We start from the raw sequence: 15337 nt of genomic DNA, 5'->3' as shown, positions 1-15337 counted from the left end.
GTGTGTAAAAGGTTTTGTGCTGTCTTGTCACATTTTTCATTAATGTCTCCCAGTGACAGCACCTCAGCACCTCATTCTCCACTCTCTTCTGCCTCTTGCTAGGAGCCGTGCCGCCCCCCGCACAGTCCTCCTCGGGCTTCACATCCACACAGCCCTCTAGACCTGTCTCCCTGCTCATGGGCCAGCGTCTGTCTCTTGTGGTGCTCTGCTCTATTCTCCCTCCGGTTTACTGTCCGTTTTTCCCTTCCACATTGTGGAACTGGGAAAGAACTGATTTTTTCCTTTCTTTCTTTCTCTCTTTTTATTTTATTTATTTATTTTTATTTTATTTTTATTGTTTTGAAACATTAAAAATTCCTTAATTTTTTTTTTCCTGGTACCAGTACCACAATTTACAGGGCAACATACCTGATATAATGTAAAGAAAAAGACAAAGCTACAACAGAAAGAAGACCTCAGGAATACACATCTAATTGACACTACATTGCATTAATCAATAGCTGCACTTTTTGCCAACTGTGGCTATGACCGTCCTGAACAAGAAGGGTTTCCTGTTGAAGCTGCAGGAACTTTTCTGACTATGGAGCGTCGTTCCTTCTGTGGCAGATTTTTACAGTTCCTCTAATGCAGTTGGGACAACTGTCTCAAAGTAACCTGAAGCTTTCCTGACAACTCCTCGCTCTCTCTCCTGCTGAGAACTGTAGCCCTTCTGAAAATTTTTAGAACCTTCTGCTACCGCATCCGCCACTTCCACCACCAGATCCATAACCACCACCTTAGGGACTGCCCGAGCTTCTTCCACCAAAACCGCCCCCCTTCATGGGTCCGTAATTTGATTGCTGTTGTCCCCTATAATTTCCAAAATCGTTACAGTTCCCACCACCACCATACTTACCACCTCCAAAATTTCCTCCTTCATTGTAACCAATGTATCCGCCACCACCGCCACCATATCCACCTCCTTGGTTTCCATATCCTGGTCCACCACCACCATAGCCTCCTCCACCTCTAGAACCAGGACCACCACCATAGTTGCCACCATCACCTCCAAATCCATTATATCCACCATCACCTCCTCCATAACTACCCCTGCTGCCACCACCTCCACCACCATAGCCTCCTCTTCCACAAGAGTTTCCACCGCGGCCAAAGTTACCACCACCTCCCAAGTTTCCTCCACAACCCATAAAGTTGCCAGATCCACCTCCACGACCTCTTTGTGATCCAGCAGACCGCATTTCTTGTTTGGAAAGGGCCTTTTCCACTTCACAGTTATGCCCATTAATTGTGTGGTATTTCTGAACAACAGTTGTATCAACTGTATCAGAAGTTACAAAAGCAAATCCTCTCTTTGTTCCACTCTGTCCTCCATAACTTCTGTGGTTTCCATCTTGCCATAGTTTTCAAGGTAGTCTCTCAAATTATATTCTTCTGTATCTTCTTTAATACCACCAATGAAAATTTTCTTCACAGTTAGATGGGTGCCAGGCTTTACAGAATCCTCTTTAGAAATAGCTCTCTTTGGTTCCACCACATGCCCATCAACCTTGTGTGGTCGAGCACACATTGCTACATCCACCTTCTCCACACAAGAGTAAGTCACAAAACCGAAACCTCTGGAACGTTTTGTTTGGGGGTCTCTCATCACCACACAGTCTGTAAGTGTGCCCCATTTTTCACAATTTTCTCTTAAACCATCATCTGTAGTTTCAAAGCTGAAACCACCAATAAACAGTTTTCTCAACTGCTCTGGTTCCTTTGGATCATGGCCCTCCTCCCCCCGGTGGTAGCAGCGACGGACAGAGTTGGGCTGGGGGCGACTGGGCGGCGGTTTTACCTCCATTTTGAGACCAGACTCGCCTCTTCCAACTTAAGTTCAATATGGGACTCTTTCTTTTTCAAATGTTTATTTATTTGAGAGAGTGAGAGAGCACACGCACATGCACACGAGGGGGGGGCAGGGGGAGCAAAATGAGGGAGACCGAGGATCCAAAGTAGGCCCTGCATTGAGAGCAGAGAGCCCAATGTGGGGCTCTAACACAAACTGTGAGATCATGATCTGAGCTGAAAGCAAACGTTTAACCTCCTGAGCCACCCAGCCACCCCTCTGTTGTTGCTGCTTTTTTTTTTTTCCTTATTAAAATTGCCTCAGTGGCAAAGATCTTATAGGCTGTGCAGGGTGAACTCTGGCAGTTACTTTCTAGTTAGTTTTCTACATCGGGCAATGTGGAACGCTCTGGAAATGTTTTAATGGTTGAATTTGGGATTGGACGTACAGTCCCTTCCTTTGGGCCGCGGAGTATTTGGGTTTGTTAAATATTCTAGATAACTCAGGGTTCGTCTGAAACTCCCCTCCCTCAGCTTTGTCTTGTCTTACAACTCTTGTTGTTGAAACATACATACGTATTCCCCCATTGTAGTGTATAAATCATTGGAATATGCTTACTCACAGTCATTGTTCTAAATAGCTGTTGGGGTTTTTTTTGTTTTTTTGTTTTTTTTTTTTGCAAAGAAAAAATTCCTTTCATATTGACAGATACCGAAAAAGAACCAACCCCAGATATTGCTTTGCTAGCTTCTTTTCATTGAATTCCAGGCAGAAAACGGATTTTGTTGAGATTTTGTTTCTTCCTCAGTTCATTATAGTGCAGAAAAAATGATCAGATGTAATTAAAGTCCTGGTTTGTTGATCCCAGTAAGTGAATCAACACACTGGGTCTTACTGTATATCATTTTATACCATTATATGCTGTGTCTTTTCTCATGTACAACATGCCTCTTGATTTAAATTTCAGCTTTAACAATATAGGAAAGGTAATGTAAATTCATTAATTAGAATCCACTTTTCCTTTAGGAATCGTTCACTATCCTCCCCCAAAGTGTAAGACACTTTAATTTGTCACAGTGCTAGGTGCTAATAATGATAGTTGGAGAAAATTGTTCAGCTTGGTTTTCAGGTCTCATTTTAAGTGATCTTTTTAAAAATAAGTCCGAACCAAACGTCTTGTTTACGACTTCAAGGCTGAAGAGGATTCCCACCTGGATGGGGCTGTTCCCATCCCTGCTGCATCTGGGAATGGAGCGGATGACCTGCAGCAGATGATCCAGGCCGTGGTGGATAACGTGTGCTGGCAGATGTCTCTGGATCGAAAGACCACGGCGCTGAAACAGCTGCAGGGCCACATGTGGAGGGCGGCTTTTGCAGCTGGGCGCATGAAAGCAGAGTATGTAACTCAAAACATTTCACCAGCCCTAAAACCGAATGCGTTTTGCACTAGTCCTCTCTGTCCAGTGTTCGTTGTGTGATTCATAAAATAGATAAAGTCAACATTCTTTTTATTTTAACAAGTGAGGGTTTGCTTTGTTTGTTTCAGAGCCGGGGGAAAGCATTCCATCCGGCTAAATTCCCCAGACCAGCATGCCTGGCTTTGTGGGATGGCCGAAGGACTTTTTATCCCAGTGTAAAACAGCTTCCTAGAAGATGGTGACTTCCTTGAACTAAGTCCTGTTTGATCCTTAGCATACGAGTGGCGGCACTGTCGGGCTATGTCTCAGGACCATTCAATCACTTGCTTTTGCTCTGTTAGAGGAGAAAGATGGGTGCCATTATTTACGTGTTACTTTGGGGTTACTCGGGGTGTTAGGAGTACCACCCTGACTGGAGTCTTGGCTGTGGTGTTCTGGGAGTGCTCCTGCCAAAGGAGACTGGGAGTCCTGTATTGCTCAGAAATTCTTTTTTTTTTTTCAATATTTTTAAGTAATCTCTACATCCGAAGCTCATGCTCTACTGACTGAACCAGCCAGGAACCCTGATAAATTCTTGTTTATTTTTAAGTTTATTTATTTTGAGAGACAGCGAGAATGGGGGAGGGGCAGAGAGAGGGAGAGAAAGAATCCCAGGCAGGCTCCACACTGTCAGTATGGAGGCAGATTTGGGGCTTGAACCCACGAACCATGAGACCATGAGTTGAACTGAAATCAAGAGTCAGACGCTCAACTGACTGAGCTACCCAGGTGCCCAAGAAATTCTTAGACACTGCCAACTAAGGGTTTTAGGCCATTGCCTGATGTAAACCCTAAGATCCAAGTCTACTTCTAGCTGTTGTATTTCTTTTGTTTTTCTGTTGAATGAGATACCATTCCTTTATGTACTTTACAAGGGGCTTCCACTTTTTAAAGGCTGCATTAGAATTTCCAGATAGGCCGGGGAGCCTGGGTGGCTCAGTCGGTTAAGGGTCCAACTTTGGCTCAGGTCATGATCTCACAGTTCGTGGGTTTGAGCCCTGCGTTGGGCTCTGTGCTGACAGCTCAGAGCCTGGAGCCTGCTTCTGATTCTGTGTCTCCCTCTCTGTCTGCCTCTCCCCTGCTCACGCTGTCTCTTTCTGTCTCTCAAAAACAAATGTAAAAAAAAATTTTTTTTTTTTTAAATAAAAAATAAAAAAAAAAAAAAAAGAATTTCCAGATCGGCCAATGATCTGGGAATGTCTGCTGGTTCACTTTGTAAAACACAAGAGTGGAGCCAGGAGAGAATGCTTGAAGTAGTTAGTCCTTTCTTCTCTTGGTCTGGTTTCCTTAATTATAGAACCAGAGACGTGAAATAAGTTCTCTTAGACTTCTAAGCCCTGCATTGGCAACGTGGAAGAAATCCTGTCTCTAGGAGTATAAAGTAATGCACAAAGTAACCCATAATTATGTATACTGGTTTTGAACTAGTTGATCTCTTTCCTTCAATTAGTATTACATATTAAGCTGTTTTATCCAGTAGGAGACTTCTCTGACATTTTCCAGTTAATCTTTTAGAGATGACTGGTTCCACATTCCAAGTTCCTTATGCTTCTCTTTGCACCTATTTCCTGCGATATTATTTCTACTACCAGATAGGGAAGACCTTGTGGAAGGGGTAAGCAGGACTTAGTGTCAGGAATCAAAAGCTAGATACTGCTGACCTGCTAATGTGAGATGGTACAAATCTCTTAACTGGTTTATTTTGTAATTTTTTTTCTATAGAGTAAAACTAGGTTTTTTTAGTTCTCAAGAAGTGAAGTTCCATTTTCTAGCTGATCAGATATTAATAGCTTTGAACCCGCAAATGTTTTTCTTTTAACTGTTTGGAAGCACATCTTTTTAAAGGCATTGCCATGCTTTGTGAAGACACACTGGACATAATTTAACCTTGTCTTGTCATGGATTACATCAAAGATTCCATGATTGTTATTTGCTTTTTGGAGTTCCTTGGGAACTTTAAAAAAGACTGTTATTTCATTCCTTATTTGTAATCACTTTTTACTGTCATTAGTGTGGCTGTCTGCCCAAAACTGTCTTCTCCACCTAAGTTGTTGCTTCTAATCCACTGTGATCCTGAATCTCCAGTGACAGGCTTATCAGACCGGACTCGAAGTCTCTTGGAGTTGCTTCTCATGGGCACAAATAGAGAAACTTGTTCCAACTATTTTGCCTGGTTTTCATCTGGTTGAATAATGTGTTCCCTCACTTGACCTTGGTGGTCTTCCCTCCAGGTTCTTTGAAGATGTTGTTCCAGCAGTCAGGAAATGGAGAGAGGCTGGAATGAAGGTGTATATCTATTCTTCAGGGAGTGTAGAGGCCCAGAAGCTATTATTTGGGCATTCTACAGAGGGAGATATTCTTGAGGTAGGTTAACTGAGGTAGGTTACTTTGTTTTTTGACACTATCAAAGCATGAAATAAAGAATCTTAAAGGAATATTCTACAGTTATAAGCTAAATCAACAATCAGATCATTGCATGCATATATGCTAAGCAGGTGATAAAGAGACGTGGATAAACTGGAGAATACATTCGAGGGAAGGATAAACTGTTTCTGTGGAGCCAGTCTTGGCATTGGAGGTTCTTAAGCTATTGTGAATAACGATCACCTGGGAGTCTGTTAAAAGTGTAGATCCCTAAGCCATGCTTCTTAGCAGATCTGAATTGGCAGGTCTGGGATGGGGTCAGGAATATATAAATGTATATTATATATAGATGTATATGTAATACAGCTAATAAAATAGGAGCTGGCTTATAAATCAGCTACCTTGCCAACATCAGAAAATTGTCAACTCAGAGGACACTAATGGCCCGCTTCTTTTGGTTGTTTAAAGTCAGGTAAGTGGTCCAAGGTGGCACATACCCCATCCAAACACATGCACACATAAACTTCTTTCATGAAGCAGAGTGCAGTGTGGGTTCATTTGTTTCTGGCGATTTGCAGAGACATTTCAGAAATTTCATTCTCTGTAAGAGAGAACTGGGCATGTTATTGAAGAGTGATACATGCAGGCCACCTATTACGTTTCTTGTAGATGAGACAATTCCTGCCGGCTCCTCTGTCCCACCATCCCTACACCTTCTGGAGGATATGGTGGTCAGTGGAAGAAGGCAGGGTGTTTAGGACCTGAAAAAGAAATGCCAGCTAACCAAATACAGGCCGAATGTAGTGATATATAGTAGGTCATCCAGCCAGCTATCTTTTAAACAAGTATTCATTGAGTCTCTACTGTGCACAGAGAATACTTTGGCTTTGGAGATTGTCATATTCTCATTTTAGTACTTCCCTGTGTTTTAGTTTAAATCAAATATTAAGTCAGGAATAAAACCCTTGCATTATTGGTGTACAGATATCTGTATCTCTGAATACAGATGTAAACTACCGTTTTGCTCTCTCTAGTGGAACAGACATTAAGGTGATAGTAGATAAGACACAGTAATTACTGAATTCAATAATAAAAAAGTACTAAGTGAGGCAGACTTGAGAAAGAAAGAAAATCTATAAAACCGATCTTAACTTTTTAAAAGTTTTTAAAAATCATAGTGTTAATATTACCTTAATTTGTCTTTGAGTGTTGTTAGGCTTGTTTTTAGTTTGTGAAAAGTTCTGACAATATTCAAAGTATCACATAATAGCTGATCCTAAATGTGAACTTATTTTGGTTCATGTTAGTTAAATAAGCAAGTTACATATTTTGATCCCAGTTATCTTTAAGAAGGAAGGATATATATACTAGCTCTTGGGTAGAATTTCAAAATGTAAAAAATGAAAGTTTCTTGAAAGTTAAGTAACAGCTTATTAGTGGGACAGGTTAGAGAGATCTATTCATTCTGGGATCAGAGGACAGTGTTCAGGACCTGTCATCAGGAGTGAAACCCAGTCCAATAAGTAGTTTTTGAGTATAAATGGGGTTTTAAGGATAGAAAGTAGGGCATGTGTGTTTTAAAAGATTTTGGATATAAAATTAATGCTTCTCAAAGAAAACTAAGTAAATTAAAACATGATCTTATATACATTGAATTGTTTACTTCTTCCAAATGTTTATTTCTATAAAATCTTACCTTATGTTTTCTTTCTGTAGCCTCCATAAGGCTTTCAGGGATTATTTACTAAGGGGACGAAATCGCTATGATTGTTACGTATCTCCGAGAAAATGGAAAGACAAAGGAGTTGGGTTGCAAGTGTATTTATGACGTCAGTCTTTTCTTTCCCTTTGTGCAGCTTGTTGATGGTCACTTTGATACCAAGATTGGACACAAAGTGGAGAGTGAGAGTTACCGAAAGATTGCAAACAGCATTGGGTGCTCAACCAACAACATCTTGTTTTTGACAGATGTTACTCTAGGTGAGTAATTGGACTCCATTTTTTTTTTTTTTTTTTTTTTGACAGAGAGAGGGAAAGCACATGCATGCATGAGATGGGGGGCAGGGCTGTGGTTAGGAGAGGGGGAGAAAGAGAATCCCAAGCAGGCTTCTCACTGTCAGCTCAGAGCCTGATGTGGGGCTCGAACTGTCAAACCGTGAGAGATCATGACCTGAGCCAAAATCAAGAGTTAAGACACTTAACCGGCTGAACTCCCCAGGTGCCCCGAGTAATCTGACTTCTTCTGTTGTATACTCCAGGGTGAGTGCTGGGCCTGGCACTGCAAACACGTGGCCTCTGTAAAGAAAGTTTGTGTGGATGCTCAAAAAATGAAACAGGTTTATAAAAGGGAGCAGTGAATCAAATGACCCATGTTTCTCTCCATTTACCCTTCCTTGGGGGTTATGCATGGGCAAGTGGTACTGGAAAGACTAGATCTTCTCACTGTAACTCTTATCCATGGTCTCCCACCCATCCTTCTGTATATACACACACATGGATGAAATGGCAAAATAACAAAGGACAACTTAAGGGGTGTCACTGGGTGATGGAGCATGCAGACACGAGTATGAGGGTGGGTGCGTGGTGAGGGACATCAGCTTACAGTAGACGTGATCATATGTATTTAATAGCACTGAGATGAGCTATGCACACTCAGAAAAATACCAAAAAAAGAAACAAAAAGCTAGAGGGGAGGAGAACTCTGAATGGTTTGAGAGCTTTCGTGTCATTCTTGTTCCAGTTGATAAGCACTCCCCCCTGGTGACTAGGAGCCTCCTCTCCAACTTCCCTCAGGTGACCCCAGTCCCCAGGCACCCATCATGCTCTGAACCTCAGGACTTTCTTGGCATGATCCACCTGTTTAAAGATACACATCTTTTTTACCCATTATAATAGTACTTTATTATATGGGGTACGTTAGCCAGATGCATTATTATTTTAAGTATTGAATCCACGTAACAGTATATACTGTACCGTACTGGTAATATAAGTGACTTCAAGAGTACTTTGGGTCAGAATAGAAAGCTCACACTCCAGTTTCTGTGTACGAATGTAGATCCTCTAGAGATTTACAGAAGGAAACGGTAGTGAATGAGGAAACAAGCAGTGGCAGGTGAAGAGATAGTGGGTGCTGGGGGAAGGTTGGTCTCTGGTTGTTCTGTGAAAGCCTCTGCTTGGTAAGACTTGCCCGGACGCCTTCACCTGGTGTCAGCTGTTGATTGCATGCTCATTGTCCTTAGAGTTTGTGCGTCTTCCAGGGGGCCTAATTTTGGTGTGTTTATAATTGCACCTGTATTTGAAGGCAGGTTTTTTTTGTTTTTTTTTTTTTTAAGATTTATTTATTTTTGAGAGAGAGAGTACAAGTGGGGAAGGGCAAAGAGAGAGGGAGGACAGGATCCGAAGCAGGCTCCGCACTGACAGCAGTGAGCCAGATGCGGGGCTCGAACTCCTGAGCCGCAAGATCGTGACCTGAGGTGAAGTCGGACGCTCAACTGACTGAGCCACCCAGGTGCCCCATCTTTTTTTTTTTTTAATGTTTTTTTATCTTTGAGAGAGAGAGAGAGCCTGAGTGGGGGCCGGGGGGGGGGGGGGACAGAAGATCTGAAACAGGCTCCCTCGCTGATAGCTGTGAGTCTGATGCAGAACTTGAAACTCATGAGCCTTGAGATAATCTGAGCTGAAGTCAGATGCTCAACCGACTGAGACACCCAGGTGCCCCAAGGGCAGTTCTTTATATTTGTTTCTTCTGTTTACCTTGGATTGGAAGTTTCATCTTCCGTTTATCCCCAGAACAAGACTTTGTGTATTGTGTGGCTGCCCTGACACACTGTTCCCCAGCAGGCTGGGAAGGGCGTCAGGGAGAAGAGGTGCAGGGCTGGGTGCTCTCTTGCCTAGTTGGCTCCGTGTGACTCCAGAGCCCCTCGGCGGCAGCTACAATAGTCTGCAGGCCAAATCCCTCTCTCTAGTCCTTCGGGAAACCCCCACCCACTAGGACTTTCAGAGATAGGGCCCAAAGGCAAACCCAAGCTGCTGACAGAGGTATCTTAGCAGAAGAAGTGTGTATGAACTATATTCTCTCTCTGCTGCCGACCCTCCAGCTTTTGGTCTGTTCTGTTAGGCAAGAGTTACAGGTATCTAAGCAAGTACTAATTTGCTAAGCGGTTTAAAAAAAATCCTAACCAGCATAGATCACATATAATGCCTTCCAAAAGTTATAATAATGCTTTCTAGAGAAAGAGGAACTTAATTTTACCTAGCATGCGGTAGACATATAGTAATTGTTAATATTTCTGTTAAATTTTAAGCCTTGGTGAATGTAGACTGAAATTTTGATCCAGGTGGATGGTACCAGATCACAGCCATTTGTTATCTCGAGTTTGAAAACTCAGCAGATGTTGTGGGGATCAGCCCCTGTCTTGCATATCCTGGCTTGGGTCAGTTCAAAGTCCAAGGGTTCCTACAAACTGTTGTCTTGTTTTTCCCTATCCTGGAAAACTTTACATTTACTGCTTGACTGCACTGAGGGAGAAGAGAGACAGATGTTTCAACGTTTGCTGTGTAACTAGGTAGCCAGGCCACATAAATGTACCATTGACAAGTATCAACCTTGATAACAGCCATTTTACCCGGTTTCTCCCCCCGGACTATAAATATACTATAAATATTCGCCTATCTTATTTCTGTACAGAAACTTCTTCCGATTTAAAGTTATGATTTACCTTCTTTTAAGAATGGCTTTTGGGGACTTACAGTGGTGGGGTGGGGAGGTTGCTCTACTGTCTACACGGGTTAAGGGTATGAAAGCCAGCAGTTTCTGTGAGGAATGATAATTTGAATACCTTTTATTTTGCTTTGTTCCTTATGGAAAGGAGATAGGCCCTGCTCTGCTGAGGTTAGCTGGTTTAATCTGTGAATTGCTTTTCTGTCATTCATATAAATGAATGGTTTGCCTTCTATTTAATTTCCTAGCAGTTTGGATGATAAGTTTCTGCCGGCTTAGCATCAGAGATCTGCTTTGTGGCTGGAGCTCTGCATGGAGTCTGTCTCGAGCATTCTGGGATTGAATGTGTTATGATCCCCAGACTTTCCCCCCTCCCTCACTTTATGGTTACTATTAATAATTATAATCCCTGCCCTAGTAAGATCACATATAGGTTCTTCATAGTCTTGTCTGTAGCCACATTTTTTTTCTAGTTGTTATCATAGTACATCTATAATTTTATGTCTTTTCTCTTTTCACTGAAGCGATTTCCTTAGGCTGCAGTCCCAGAAACTATTCTTAACTTTAGCGAATAGAGATAATCCCCAAGTTGGCCTCAAAACAAAATTGACTTTCTCCAAGGCCTCCGAACGGAGGTTTTGTTCTTGTCCCTCATCTTCTGCCAGCTCCACACCCAGTGAAGCAGTAGGGCCAGAACTGGGCTCATGTGTAGCTGGGATGCGGCCAGGCAGCTGGCTGCTTGCCTTGTTCTTTTCTGTTATTTCTGATCCTGTGTTTTTGGTACCACATGCCCAGACTCCACTGCCAAGACAGAATGGAAGACTAACTATTTGGTATCCCAAATAAGATCCAAGTATGAAAAAGAGACCCTGAAAGGCTTTTTCCTCTTGGAGGAAAGGAAGGAGGCCCAGGGTTTCAAGTCAATATTGTGCCAACAGGGCAAACAGATGCACAAGGACAACACTTGCCACATGGTGATGCCGGTAAGAGGCTGAATGTGCAAAAGTCATTGGCTAGTGTCAGGTCCCACGTGGATCGTGGATTGTGATGGCTCAACTCAGTTGAGATCCTGGGTTGCTAGTCAAGAGGAAAGCTTTGCTTGAGGCAGTCAGGCTGGGAACTGGGGGTGAAGGGGTCTGCAGAGTTTGCCTGAGGATGGGATTTCCACACGAAGAGGGGATTGTTGAGCACTTTGTTTGCTCTGGGAAGTGACAGCCCTTTCACAGGAAGAGCAGAAGGTGGACATGGAAGAGATGGCTCTGCCCCATTCACTCCCTCTGGGAGCTTCTTACTCGCTCTGCACTGTTGCCCTGTAACCCATTTTGATGGTGCAACTGTTTTCCAAATGATAGGAAATGACTGTGGTTTCGTATTACATCAAATCTAAACTCCATAGAATGTGTTTCAGATTCTTCACCAGTTTTGCTCTGTCTGACCTGTGTGCTGTCTCCCACACTCATTCGCTCTATTCTTCCAATATTTATACATGGCTTTATGTCTGCCCAGAATGCCTCCTCTCTCGCCAGTTTTCTTTCCTTGAGACTTCTGATCAAAACTTACCCTGTGTGCTCAGAAGTCAGTCATTTGTTAAATTGCAGATCCTAATTCAGTAGTTCCATGTTGGGGACTTGAGATTCTGCATTTCTAACAAGCTTCCAGGTGGTTGCCCCCCTATAGGTACATAGACCACACTTGGAGTAGTATTGCTCTAGAGCAGGAGTTGGCAAGCTTGCTCCATAAAGGGCCAGTAGTGTATTTTAGGCTTTGCAGGCCCTACAGCCTTTGTTTCTACTCTTAAACTCTGTCCTGGGAGTGGAAAAGCAGCCATAGACAATGCACGAATGAATGGGCATGGCTGTGTTCTAATAAAACTTTATTTACAGAAGCAGGTGTAGCTCATAATTTTTTCGCCCTTGTTCTAGAGCAGAGACCATAGAGTCAGGTTGACACTTTGAAACGTTAGCTCTGCCACTTGCTAGCTCTCACTTTCCGTGTCTGTAGAATAGGGATAGTAATACTAACTACCTCAGGGTTGTTGTGAAGATTTAAATGAGAATGGGAGCTCCATGAAGACAGGAGCTTTGTTTTGTTCATATGTCTGTTCCTAGAATAGTACTTGGCACATAGTAGGTGCTAAACTAATATAAGGTATTAGCTGTTATCTTTCACATGGAAACAATGGAGAGAGGACTGTAACCCAAGGCATATTAGAGATGTTTCCTGCTATACCTAGCTTACCTAGTTTCATTTTACTAGTCCTATTTTCACTTCTGTCCACATGCAGTCACTGATCGTAAGGTACTCACTAAGTCTAATGAGAAGAGAGAAAACAGATAATAACATGTCAATTCATATAGTCATGAGAGAGCTAAATACAAGGTGTTAAAGGAGCACATGGGATGCTCTAATACACATGGTAGGAATCTTATCTGGAAGATAAGATATCTTATCTGGAAGATATCTTATCTGGAAGATATCTGAAAGATAAGATATTTGAGTAGGAATTTTCCAGGCAAGTGACAGCAGGAATTTTGGCCTGATTGAATCATGGGCTTCCATTTATCCCATCTCTGCCTAACTGGTATTATTACGGACAGCCTGCCTTTTGGGAAACCCTCAGTTTTATGTGGGACTGATGAGAGGGAATGGAGGAGAGTCGTGGACAGAACATGGCCTTTACCTTCTGCATTCATAAGTACTTAATAAAAGCTCGGAAGTCTAGGGTATGCTATACACTATACACTGGGACAGGGAAGTCTAAACCATTCTAGTCTGTCAGGTATAGTTTTATAGTAAGAATAAAAAAAAAAGCAACTCTATTATGGAAACATTAAAAGTTACATAAAAGAGAATAATGTGGCCAGACCCCCATGTTGCCAACTTCTAGCTTCAACAATGATCAAATCAGGGCCAAACCTGTTTCCTAGTTTTCCACATCCCCCTAATTACTTTGAAGCAAATCTCAGACATCATATTGTGATGTCTCTGACACATACTTTGATTTTCACAGAGGCCAGTGCTGCTGAGGAAGCAGATGTTCATGTCGCTGTGGTGGTGAGACCCGGCAATGCGGGACTGACGGATGATGAAAAGACTTACTACAGCCTCATCACATCCTTCAGCGAACTGTACCTGCCTTCCTCAACCTAGAGGACGACTCATAGGGAAGACCAGCCTGTCTTCACAGAGCCGTCCCTGTAGTCTAGTTGTATTCCAATGGTAAAAGTAACTTACTTAAAAAAGACATATATACACACACACAGGTACGCGCGTGTATATATGTGTATGTTTAAATTGCCTTCCACAGGCACATAAGTGAAAAAAAAGTCTCAGTTCAGTGAAAAGGAAACTTATTTAAAGATGCTTTCTATGTAGAAATTGTTTGAAACCACAACCCTAACCCCAACTGAAAGCAAACTATAGCTGATAGAAGAATTACTGCAGTGTAGATCACACGTGTTAGGTTTATCAAATCGTGTACCAACATGGAAAGGTAGGGTTGAGAAGTTATTCAGAAGCCTTGTTATTTTAAAAACTGGAAGTGTTTCACAGACTTACTCCTAATAATAATTCATTCCCCTTTCGAATTATAAGTTAGAAGATTGCGACAGCTAAATTTCAAAGTATTAGCCTCCTTCTCTACAGAAGTCAAAGCCATTTGTTTCTGCTCCAAAAGACAGCAAACCTGGGAAAGGAAACTCATTTGAGTCTTGATGACGCAAGCATCCATTACCAAGGAAACTTGCTCATCATTGTGGCGGCCCCAGCAAACGGTTGCCTTACCAATGATAAAGGTGCATTGATGTAACAGCTAAAATAGGAATGTGGTTCTTAATGTTTAACAGAATAGCACTAATCCTGCCGGTTGTTATCATCATACGTTTTCTGGTTGCCTTTCTAACTACTTTTTAGCAGTTTGAGAATATATGTTGCTATTTACTATTGAAAAGCAAAAGGTTTACTGAAATCATTCTGTAAGACCCTTCTAGAAGAGCCCTAATAATGTAATATTTTCCTCTGAAATGGATATGAAGAGTGTAAATTTTATAACAGCATTATTTATCCTGGTTCAATCCTAATGGGATGTCATGTCAATTTCATGTTGTGATTAATAAAAACATTTTCTTCTTCACTCAGTTTTGTGTAGGTTCCTGAACCATGCCACCTATTGCCGTAAGCAAAAGAGAAACTGAAGAGAGATTGAAAAAATAAGAACTTCTGGTTTTTGCCTGAATCTTGTGGATGGGAGGTGTGTGTGTGTTGTGTGTGTATTTTAATGCATTGCCCGTGAAAAGTCATTGACTACTATTTGAGTTATATACACATACATGACCTCCCTGGTTATTATTCCATTTGGATAGTAAGCATTCATGTTATGAGTGGGTTTTCTTAGATTTTTGAGACTCTTACGTTTGAGGTATATAAAATAATGTTAGAAGGAGGCAAGTATTCTCTTAATTAAGAAAAGCTGTAATGAATCCTGGAGGAATAATTTTGGAAATGCTTTGAATAAGAAAAAGATTACAAATATGAGAGGACAGGGAATATAAAAGATTTTATGTTGATAATTTTTATCTTCCAGTAACTAATTAAAGAAGTCTAAGGACTATGAAAATATAGAAGGGTAATAAAAGGGAAATGAGTTTAAGTAAATTTTAGAAATGGTAGTAATTTGTAAATGATAAAGCTACAAATGACAATAAAAGGATGAACTTCCTACAGTTTTTGAAAAAGCTCATGAGAAGATGACAGGTAAGATGTCTCTTAATGCCAGTAAAGGAATAGTTGGAAAAGTAAGGAAGAAATGAGAGAAAATTATGCACCAGAGTCTAGATGACAAAGGAATTAAAGGAAAAGGGTGTTCACTATGTAGCTGACAGAGAGTTGGGGTGGAGAGATTAGTCTGTTTGGACTGCTCTAACAAAATCCCAGGACTTGGGTGGCTTATAAACAAAATTTTATTTCTCA

The 15337-nt window shown here is 41.6% G+C and overlaps 2 protein-coding genes across 3 annotated transcripts in view; one reads left to right on the top strand and one right to left on the bottom strand.

Annotated features, from left to right (window-relative positions):
- ENOPH1 (enolase-phosphatase 1) overlaps window positions 1–14505 on the top strand; it is a 37164-nt gene extending 22659 nt beyond the window's left edge. For both annotated transcript variants that reach the window (XM_047855237.1, XM_047855236.1), the window contains 4 exons: window positions 3022–3224; window positions 5517–5649; window positions 7506–7629; window positions 13380–14505. In XM_047855237.1, the coding sequence (XP_047711193.1) occupies window positions 3022–3224; window positions 5517–5649; window positions 7506–7629; window positions 13380–13519 (600 nt within the window). In that variant the 3' untranslated portion in view covers window positions 13520–14505. The remainder of the gene's footprint in view (window positions 1–3021; window positions 3225–5516; window positions 5650–7505; window positions 7630–13379) is intronic.
- Window positions 658–1843, bottom strand: LOC125163474 (heterogeneous nuclear ribonucleoprotein A3-like). Its single transcript, XM_047855235.1, is given in 2 exon segments — window positions 658–1360; window positions 1363–1843. Coding segments are annotated over 2 exon segments (1065 nt in total). The 3' UTR covers window positions 658–776.
- Window positions 14506–15337: the final 832 nt, after the last annotated feature.

The sequence above is a fragment of the Prionailurus viverrinus genome, chromosome B1 (assembly GCF_022837055.1).
Source record: "Prionailurus viverrinus isolate Anna chromosome B1, UM_Priviv_1.0, whole genome shotgun sequence".
Lineage (NCBI taxonomy): Eukaryota > Metazoa > Chordata > Mammalia > Carnivora > Felidae > Prionailurus > Prionailurus viverrinus.
The sequence above is the reverse complement of the archived record's forward strand: the minus strand, read 5'-3'. Positions and strand labels throughout refer to the sequence as shown.